Source organism: Raphanus sativus, chromosome 3 (assembly GCF_000801105.2).
Source record: "Raphanus sativus cultivar WK10039 chromosome 3, ASM80110v3, whole genome shotgun sequence".
Lineage (NCBI taxonomy): Eukaryota > Viridiplantae > Streptophyta > Magnoliopsida > Brassicales > Brassicaceae > Raphanus > Raphanus sativus.
In genome coordinates this window covers 18959323-18970148 of record NC_079513.1, presented here as the reverse complement: position 1 = coordinate 18970148, position 10826 = coordinate 18959323, and the positions used below count along the sequence as shown (strand labels likewise).

The 10826-nt window shown below is 29.2% G+C and overlaps 2 protein-coding genes and 1 pseudogene across 2 annotated transcripts; 1 reads left to right on the top strand and 2 right to left on the bottom strand.

Moving 5' to 3' along the window:
* Positions 1-2071: 2071 nt before the first annotated feature.
* Positions 2072-3576, bottom strand: LOC130509157 (tubby-like F-box protein 7). Its single transcript, XM_057004829.1, has 4 exons — positions 3138-3576; positions 2945-3041; positions 2540-2638; positions 2072-2451 (listed from the first exon to the last, which is right to left on the bottom strand). Exons 1-4 carry the CDS (start codon positions 3237-3239, stop codon positions 2411-2413), a joined length of 339 nt encoding a protein of 112 aa, XP_056860809.1. The 5' UTR covers positions 3240-3576; the 3' UTR covers positions 2072-2410.
* Positions 3577-7054: 3478 nt separating this feature from the next.
* Positions 7055-7834, bottom strand: LOC130510067 (uncharacterized). Its single transcript, XM_057006412.1, has 3 exons — positions 7723-7834; positions 7538-7599; positions 7055-7454 (listed from the first exon to the last, which is right to left on the bottom strand). The coding sequence occupies exons 1-3, from the start codon at positions 7750-7752 to the stop codon at positions 7055-7057; spliced, it is 492 nt and encodes a 163-aa protein (XP_056862392.1). The 5' UTR covers positions 7753-7834.
* Positions 7835-8247: 413 nt separating this feature from the next.
* On the top strand, positions 8248-10147 carry LOC130510066 (purple acid phosphatase 13-like; annotated as a pseudogene).
* The last annotated feature ends 679 nt before the right edge of the window (positions 10148-10826 follow it).

The following is a 10826-nucleotide window of genomic DNA, read 5'->3' as shown; positions in this document are numbered from 1 at the left end:
ACCCGCCCTTTAAAGGGCGGGCATATTTATTTTTTATATTTATTCTAAAATTTTAATTTTTATATTTATTTTTTAATTATTTGTGTTTTTATTTTTATAATATTTTTTAATGATTAATAAAAGGCTTTAATAATTATATTAGAATAATTAGACCACATCTATATCAATAGGTTATGTTCATGTTTTAATACTATTGATATATATATATTTCAAACTTATACACCCACGTTTTTAGATAAGAAGTTAATGAGAAATCAGTTTTGAAAATATATTACAATATATAGAATTTAATGAATAATCTAAAAAATAATTAAAATAACTAACCTTAAAAATAGGAATGGCATTCTTGTTAATTCTTTGAAATATCAAGGGGATGTCAAAATAAAGGCTGTTGTTTTAATTGTATTGATATACTTTTGTCATTGTTTCATCCGCATCACTAAAATGTCTAATAAATATCAAAACAAAAAGGGAGAATGATATAGTTTGAAACTGTACAATTTAAATTTGCCAGATACAGTATCCACAAATTCAAAGCCTACCCAATGTGTTACTCAAGCTGGAAAAAGAGCAACTATGACTGCTAATGAGACTGCCTTCAAATTCATGATACAAGAACACATAGACTCTTCGGTGTATGTCACTCCTTAAATTGCCTTTGATACATCTCATTTGCCATTTCCAAGTTTTCAGTGGAATTCCAGAACTCACCATAAGAAAGAGCAATGTTACTTTTGCAGATCTCATGATTCTCAAGTCCTCAAAAACAAGATTCTGCTGCACACAAACAGCAAAAAAAGAATTTCCAATTAGGCTATACATAAAAATTAAAATGTACCGAATCACCCATCTTGTTTCTATCATGCGTAAACAAGAGAAAAAAATTCAAAATTTGTTACCATCCAATTTTCTGGTAGGCTTTCCTGAAACTACACAAATCCTTCCTGAAAATTTTCTAAACACTAGACAATTTCACAAACACAAGTAACAAGATACTCATAACCAAATTCAAGAGTCTACCAAAGATATCAACATGCCTAAACAGAACAAGACACCAAGCAAAAAAAAGTTTCAAAATTTGTTACTATCTGATTTTCTGGAAAGCTTTCCTGAAACTACACAAATCCTTCCTAAAATTTTTCTAAACACTTGACAGTTTCACAAGCACAAACTACACAAATGAGTCTTCAGGAAGCCCTTCCTATTTAGTTTAATTGGTATCCTAACATTTTGGTTGTTAATTAAATATTAAAATTTCAGGAAACTTTTCCTAAATATTTTACTTGGTATCTAAACTATTTTCAAGAATCTCACATTTTGTTTATACACTATTCTTATTCTACTTAACCGTATATCCTCAGTGTTTGATTCCATTCGGAATCCAGAAATTCTTAATTAGATAGATAAAGATTGCACATATAATTTTAAATAGTAAGTTCAACAAATATATACATTTTTACTAGATATTCTAACATTTAAACTTTTAATTAAATATTAAATTGTCAAGAAGTACTTACTAAATATTTTATTTGCTATCCTAAAATTTTCCTTTTTAATTAAAATTTAGATTTTTAGGAAGAGCTTCCTAAATATTTTAACTTTATTTGGTGATTTTTTATAGCCAATGAATTTTCTTATAGATTTTGATTATGTTTTTTTTTTGAATATTAAGTTCCATTTTTTTTTGAATATTAAGTTCCAATTTTTTTTTGAATATTAAATTCCAAATTATGATAGCCATCCTGAACAAGGATTCACTAACATTCCTTACATGCTTTTGATTCTCTTTGAAAACATAATTATGCAAGAAAACACCCTTATTTTTTTTTTTGGAAATCCATCCTGAAAAAGCCAAAAGCTATCCTATATAACATATGTGTTTTATAATGATACCACATTTAACACTTTCTTGATAGAATTTTTGAAAATGCTTCAAGTTATCCTATTTTAATGTTCTCTATTTGATATGTGTTCTCTATTTTTGTAAACAATGAACTCTATTTGGTGATTTTTATAGCTAGTGAATTTTTTATAAATTTTGATTATATATAGTTTTTTTTTTTGGAAGATTAAGTTCCAATTTAGGATAGCCATCCAGAACAAGAATTATCTAACATTCCTTATACGCTTTTTGATTCTCTTCAAAAACAGATTTTTTCGAAAAAAAATTATGTAATAGAACACTTTTTTTTTCTCGAAACCCATCCTGAAAAGCCTTTCTTTATAGAATTACTGAAAAGGCTTCAGGATAGCCATCCAGAAAACCACACGAATGACATATTAACAATATGACAAAGTTATAAACTTTCAATTCACTCTCCAGAGCTAAGGCTTGAGACTTTGGCATCAAGAACCGAACCTGCTGATATCAAATTTGTCCTTGTAGCACCATAAGACACTAGGATTGGACTTAATCACAGCCTTTGACAACATGTGGTGAAGGTTCACAATCTGTTAGAGAATAAACACACACGCACACACATAGATTAGTACGGATATGAGTGAAAAGTAGAGAGCTTTGCCGCCGGAAGAAACTTACCCATCCATAGTGAAAAGTCAAGTGATATAATGTACTCAGTGTAAGCTCCGGTCCTGAACCTTCTTGCCGCCAGAAGAAACTTCCCCTTATCAGTGAATGCTGGTGAACAAAAACAAAATTAATAAAAGTATGCATTCAACTTTGACGATACAGAAGTTGATTATTTCCTATATTACTACTATTAAGATTGCAGAGCAAGAAGCTTCTTCGTTATTACCCAAGTCAACAACATAGTCAACTCATCTTATGGGTGGGTGAGAGTCTCTTTCAGTGACCACTAAAGGCATCATTCTCGTGAGAAACTTAGACAAACTTTTTGATAGAAGTCATATTTTTCCAACCAAGATTTGACATAATCAAAGCAAGTCAAAATAAGAGAAAAAAAAACTTTTGGAATTTGCTTACATGGAGTGATGGAGTGAGGGCGAGATACAAGTAGAAGGTTGATGTCCTCTTGTTCCTCTTTATCAGGCACTGATTTGAAAACTCCCTGTGGCCCTGGCTGTATCCATCCCACAGAAAACTCAGAATTTTCAGCAACAAATCTCACACCATTTTCAATTGAAAGCCAAGAAAAGGTTTAGGGGAAACACTAGACCTGGTGAAGAGACTTGTCACCATCCTCTTCAGCCTTATCTCCTCCAGCCACGTGTACGACGTCGACATCGCCTCTATCCACGGATACACGTACCCTCCCCATCCCTCCGGCACCAGATTAAAGTCTGCAAAGTGCGGTTTCCCCTAAGCTCCACGGATCTCAGTTTCCGGAACCTCCCTATCACTTTCGCAGGGCTGACGGAAGCAGTTCCCGATGAAGACTCTCCTCCTGCACCACCGCTGGATTACCTCGGCGATCGAAATCGGAGAGCGTCGTCGCCGTCGCTTCCCGTCGAAGAGATCGACGTTGCGTGAGAGAGAGAAAGGCATTTTTTATTTTTTTTCTTTTTTTTTGTTTGTTTAATTAATTTTAAAACAAGGGCATTATGAACATTATAGCCTTTAATGAATGCTATTTTGTGAATTTCTCTCCTTGGTGTCATTTTTGGGATAAAAACTTCAAATGTACTATTTTAGACAATTGCCCATTTAGTTATCATTTGGTATATTAAATTGCATCAATTTTCTGAATTCAACTAATATATTTTATTTAAATATATTAAAAATATGATTAATTTCGTTATTTGTATTTACATTGTTTGTTATCTTAGATATGTAAATATATTTGAGGAAGATTACGTATAACTTAAGATAAATTATTATAACGATAATATTCTAAAATCTCATTCATATATATAAATGGAATATATCTATTTTGTGAACTTTCCTTTTTAATGAAATCATATTATATACATATATTTTCATTTTTTTAGATTTGATTTTTTAACTTTATAAATATTTCTTTTTTATTATATATGTTATTTGGAAATTTTTAAAAGGAAACTAAATAAAAAATCAATAAAAATATTTAAATATAACATTTTTAATTCACTAAGAATATCAGCGTAATCAACTATCATGAGAGTTGACGTGAACGCGACACATAAGAAACTTACTTCTCAAATAATATTATAGAGATTCTCAAAACAACATATATTAAATTATACATAATATTAATAAAATATATATACAAATCTAAGACGAGAATAAAACTACATCAAAATAACAAAATTAATCAAAATTTTAATCTGTATAACAAAAATATCTTCTTTGAATCGTAAAATAAATGTTATCTAATATATCCAAATAATAACAAAATAGTCGAGATATTATAAATCCAAAACTATACGTCTAATTAAAATAACATAATGTTATTTAAAATAAACCATGCATATTGATTACAATATAAACTAGGTGACTCACCCGCATATATATGCGGGAATGAAAATTTATGTAAAACATAAATTGTAATTGAATATTTATTTTTGTTTTGTTTAGTGTTATATTTTAAATTATTTTAGTTAAACCATGTTTTTTTATGAATTTTTGAATTGTGATGTTTAATATACTTTGTTTTGCATAATATTTAATTTTGCTATGATATTTGTTTCAAAAATTCTAGTTCAATTTTAATCTGACGTCTCTAGTTTTTTTATTGTTTGTATGGTTATTTCAGTTATAATTTTTATTTTTATTTTATTTTATTGTCACAAATCACTTAGATAATTTGTAGACAGATGAAATTGATTTTTTTTTGTTTAAAACCAGTTTAAAATTTCATTATTCAAAATATAACTTTAGATTTTAAATATACGCATAAACATAAATTCAATTAAAGTTACCTAATGTATTAGAAAATTTTCTTGTAAATATCATTTTTGGTTTTATTTTTTGAAGGCAACATTAAATAAAATTGTATATTCCCTTCTAAACTGAAATACCGATATATGTGGATTAAGAAATATTTAATTCTAAAGTGTTAGCTGGCTCTATTACGTATTACAAATGCTGTGTCGATAAAATATTTACTTAACTAAGTTATTTGAAGTCTTATTTCATTATATATTTTATTTTATGATATTCACTTTGATACTTCATTTATTCAAAGATGAATGATTTTCTATACAAAAAACGAAGGGTCTTTCATTTTACATAGAAAAAGATAACTTTGGTGAATAAAGTAGAATCTTAGATATATTAAACTATTTAAAGAGATTGTTAAAATTTCAAAGAATTAATTTTTTTTTATGTAAAGATATGAAAACCATATATCATTAAGTTGAGAATTTTTAATCATAGAAACAATTATTGATTATAATTAAAATGTGATTAAAATAAATTTAAATAGTAATTATGATGAACAAGTAATGTGAATTTTTTTATTAATAAGATTTCTAAAATTATATCCTACACAAAAATGTTTCTAATAAACGTGACCAATTTTTAAATAAGAATTGTTTTTAATATCTTAAAAGATATTTCAAACTAATTTGACATATTTATTTTAATAATGAGATATATTAGAAATTATCATGTCATAAGTAAACTAATTTAATCAACATGATTTAGGAAAGAAATATAATTTATGAATTTAAGAAAGGGAATTAATTTTTAAATTAAAAATGTTATAAATATAAAAGAAACTATTATATATTTATATATAATATATTATCTTTTTGATATTACATTATTTTGATATATAAAATAATTATTTTTTCTTAAGTTATAGTTTTAGATATATTTTTAAAATAAGTATAGTATATATTATATTATATTCGTTTTTGGTTTATATTTTTAAATTAAATTACAATATTTATATATAAAAACTGATCTTGATATATTTATATTAAGATATTGTATTTTTATATAAGATTCCTTTTTGAGTTATTTTTCTTAAGTTATAGTTTTGGATATATTTTTAAAATAGGTATAATATATCTTTATATTATATTCCTTTTTGGTTTATATAATTTTAAATTAAATTACGATATTTATATATAAAAACTGATATTGACATATTTATATTAAGGTATTGTATTTTATATAAGATTTATTTTTGAGTTATATAAAAGGAAATTCGTTTATTAAATTGTATGTTTTAAAAATGTTATATATTTATTAAATATATTTCCTTTTTGATAAAAAGGTGATATGGAAACAAATATTCAAAAAGTTAATTTAAAATATAAATAGTGGTATTTTAACAATAAATTTTATTCATTAAAGTTATCATTGTAATTAACTATTCTAAGAATTAACATGAGTGCGACATATAAGAAACTGACTTATCAAATATAATATAGAGATATTTATATTATATTCCTTTTTGGTTTATATAATTTTTAAATTAAATTACAATATTTATATATCTAAACTGATATTGATATATTTATATTAAGATATTGTATTTTTATATAAGATTTCTTTTTGAGTTATATAAAAGGAAATTCGTTTATGATTCTATAATTCAAAATGAGTAGCAGGATATACAATATATTTGAATTTTGTCTATAACAGTTTGTTTTTTTTTCTAAATCAGTTATTTATAAATTTAGTAAAAATATAATAAATATTTCCTTTTATTATATATGTTATTTGGAAAATTTTAAAAAGGAAACTAAACAAAAAAATCAGTAAAAATATTTAATTGTAATAATTTAATTCATTAAGGGTATCTGTGTAATTAACCATCGTGATAGTTAATGTGAGGGTGATACATAGGAAAATGACTTCTCAAATAATATTATAGAGATAATATAATAATTAAAAATTAAAAAAATATTAATAAAATTATTATAATATAACTAAATTATTATGATGTATTTACTTTATAAATATTTATATCCGTGCATGAGTATAGAAAAATCATCTGGTGTACAAGTGGAAGCTGATCTTTATTTAGCGGTATTTTTCTTCCACACGTAATAGCCTAGTACGATTGTTGTAGTGTGTGGAAACTTCAGTAAAATGAAAAATTCTTGGAAGTTTATTGGCCATAAAACCTAATTACATTTTCTAATGTCCCTGAAGAATAAAAAAAAGTCCCTCAAGAGTACAACATTCTTAGAATATAAAATCCTAAACCAATGGTTGGGTTAAAGAGTCATCTCCCATAAATTCTGGAATAAAAGTAGAAAACATAACAAAATAAGTCCAAATAAAGAATGGTATTCCAAGGAAACAAAAGGCAAAAGCCTCAATATGATTTGATGGAACCTTGTACGAGAGGAGAAGCATAGATCCCACCATATGGCTGATATGCCCAAAGAATGTGACACACATCTGGTCTTTAAAAGACGCTCTCACGGCGATTTCCAATAAACCAAACACAAGGTATAAGACAGAGAGGCCTATGACATCGAAAAACAGGACGATATCAAAGCCTCCCCTTGTATAGAAAATCCGAAAAGTTAGCAAAGTGTATGCGGTGATGAGCAAAATATGCATCACTATTGAGTAGACTACTCCCGAAGTCATCCTGCAATTTAGACAAAAGTGAGACATGTATCAAAATCAAACTAAACTTGCTTCTGAAGTAACAGATAAACAGAAGACACTCACCTGAGGATAAATCTTAGTACACGCTTCCACATGTCTTGTCTCTCTACGAGAAAGTCATCCATCTAAAAAAAGAAAAAAAATAGAGTAAAACATCAAAATAATGACTCCCTTAGTTCAACCCTAATTTTTTTCTAAAGAACCCCAAAATTAAGAATCAAAAGATAAGAGCTTATCAACTAACTCACCGGCAAGAGGATAGGGACAGCAACAGACATAGCAACGCAAGAAGTGACGGTAGTGACCTAGAGTCTGTAGTGCAATGCAAGCCCTTTGTTCTGAGTTTTGATGAAAAACTTAGTATCATCACATACGTATTTATATGTAAATAATATTAAAAGTAGACAAAACAAATCCAAGTTGGAAAAGGAGTTGCAGTTATATATTTTTTCTTCAAATACACACGAAAAATTTAAAATAACTATTTCCAGTATTTCCTTATAATAAATAAACTTTCCTATTCCTTATAAATATGAAAATTTCCTATTTAAACAATAAAATTTCTGTTTAAGAAATCATAAACCAAAAAGGATCACAATTATTCACATCTATATATAAGATTAAACTCTCTTATATTTGGTCACCAAACATAATTGCTTAAAATCAGAAACTCTCTCATACAATAAAAATATCAGGTACGTTTCTGTTCTTGATATAACTTTAAATTGTTTTACCATTATCCTTGCTAGAGATTGTCATAATTATCATAAAATATGATGTTGCTGTGTGTAAGTTATACACAAAAAAGCCCTTATGTCAAAAAAAAAGTTATTAGCACAATTATGTGTGTTGGTTCCTATAGACGATATAAATTTGGTTATGCACTAACTTATGCTGTCATAGGTAAGTGAATGCCAACGTGAAATTATTGTTACTTCAGGGATCATCCACCATGTTCAGCTCACAGGTCTTAAACCAAACACATTGTATCAATACCGATGCGGAGATCCGTCTTTGTCAGCAATGAGCGAAGTGCATTACTTCAGGACAATGCCTAAGTCTACATCAGAGAGTTATCCCCACAGGATCATTGTGGCTGGAGATTTGGGTCTTACTTATAATACATCAGCGGTTCTGACTCATATTCTCTCCAACCATCCTGATCTTGTGGTTTTGATTGGAGGATTCAGCTATGCTGATACTTATCTCGCCAATAGGAGCAAACTAGATTGCAGTTCTCGTCGGTGTGACCAAAACAGAACCAGTTCTGGTTGTGATTCTTGTTATAATAGTAGAGAAAGTTATCAGCCTCGCTGGGATTATTGGGGAAGGTAAAACCAAGATTCTTGTTCTTGTGGTTGTGAATTTGCTGGTGGTTTAATCATGGAGTTGTGATGACAGGTTCATGGAGCCACTCACGGCTAGTGTTCCGACCATGATGGTAGCAGGAGAGCACGAGATTGAGCCGCAGTTCAAGATTCGCATTCTCTTCGAACGAAAGTGGTTCTTTCTCTCCATTGTACTATTCCTTCAACGCAGGAGGAGCTCATTTCATTGTACTTAATGCATACACACCACATGATTACTCATGTAATATTTCTCAAAGTTTTGATTTTTCTTTCTTTTAGGTTTGAATTTGCTTTAAAATGGCTTTTTTTTTTCCTTTCTTTGGCAGCTGATCAGTATATTTGGCTTGAAAGTGATCTGAGGAACATAAAAAGATCAGAAACTCCATGGGTGGTTGCAACTTGGAGTCTGCCTTGGTATAGTACATTCAAAGGGCATTACAGAGAAGCTGAATCCCTGAGGACAGACCTTGAAGACTTGCTCTATAGCTACCAACTGGACATTGTCTTTAATAGTCAGGTAAGGTGCTGTTTAGTGTTTCTTTCCTTCTAGGTTTGTGTTCGTTTTCACTAATTCCCACAAAAAAAAGAAAACTGGATTAGGTTGATGCCTATGAGAGATCAAACAGAGTCTATAACTACACGTTAGACCAGTGTGGCCCAGTTTATATAACAATCGGTGCAGGTGGAGCTGGGAAACTGGAGACAGAACATGTAGATGACTGAGGAAACTGTCCAGGCCATTCTCAGAGAAACTCGGTTGGATCCTGTAGTTTTAACTTCACGTTAGGACCTGTAAACGACGAGCTTTGCCCGCTTAATCAGCCAGACTACAGCGCGTACAGAGAGAGCAGTTTCGGTATCGGTATGCTGGAAGTAAGTCTTCTCTCTCATCTCTACTGCTTGTTGTTCAAACCTGCTGAGATTAATTAGTTCCTTGGGGAACAAGCATGCTTTAATCTGTTGACTGCAAATAGTAGGTTTTGCTTTTTTTTTTACACCAGAAAACCGTGGACCAAGTCACTAAGTCAGAACCGGTTCTAGTGTACCATACCAATATTAACCAGATGATGTTTATAGTTAATTGCTTAGAGGGGTTTATTTTTCCTACTTTTGGCGTTTTTAGGTGAAGAATGAAACGCATGCATTGTGGAGCTGGAACCGGAATCGAAACTTGTATTATCTCGCCGGAGACGTCATATATATTGTACGTCAGCCTGACATCTGCTCGGTTTATAACTAAACCAAGTAGTTAAACCGGTAGATTTTGTAACGTTTTTTTACTTAGTCATGACCTTGGAACTTTAGATAATTCGTTAGATATTTTTACATGAAAAAACAAATTTCAGATAAATTTAAAAATTAGTAAATTTCGTGCAATTTTATTAGAATCTACAAACACAGTATAAATTCAGAGTTGAGAAGAAGATACACATAATCTGGCTGTAATTGACAGCTTTTAATTCTGTACTTTTGCTTGTTTAAGTGATTCAGTTTGGTTTAAAGTGTTCATCGTGTAGTTTGTTGCAATGGTAACAGAATCTTTACAACTTTCATTACCTCTTAAGAGAAGAAACTAATTTCCAGTTACTTTAGGAAGAAAGTTAGTAAAAAAACAAATAGCATTATTTTAAAATTGGATACAACCAACTGTATGCCCAAAAAAGAAAGAGATATAACAGTACTGTCTCCCATTTCCTACATTATTTAAAGTCGACAATCCTTTCATGTGTTTCTCACACAGCAATCTAATTTTCGGGTTGATAAATTAGAGTTTTTCTTTTCTTAGTTCAATTTTAAAAAAGAACAATATGGGTATGTCTATGAAATTAATTAAGGCAGTTATTATATATATGGCTCTTATAATGGTGTTCTTCACTCTTGCAACAATCAAGATCAATGCAGAAGATGAGATAAGCTACGAAGCTTTATATGAAAATGAGGTACTAGGATGTAATCCAAAGTATCTTGCAACTTGTCTGCCACATAAGGCCAATTGAACGATG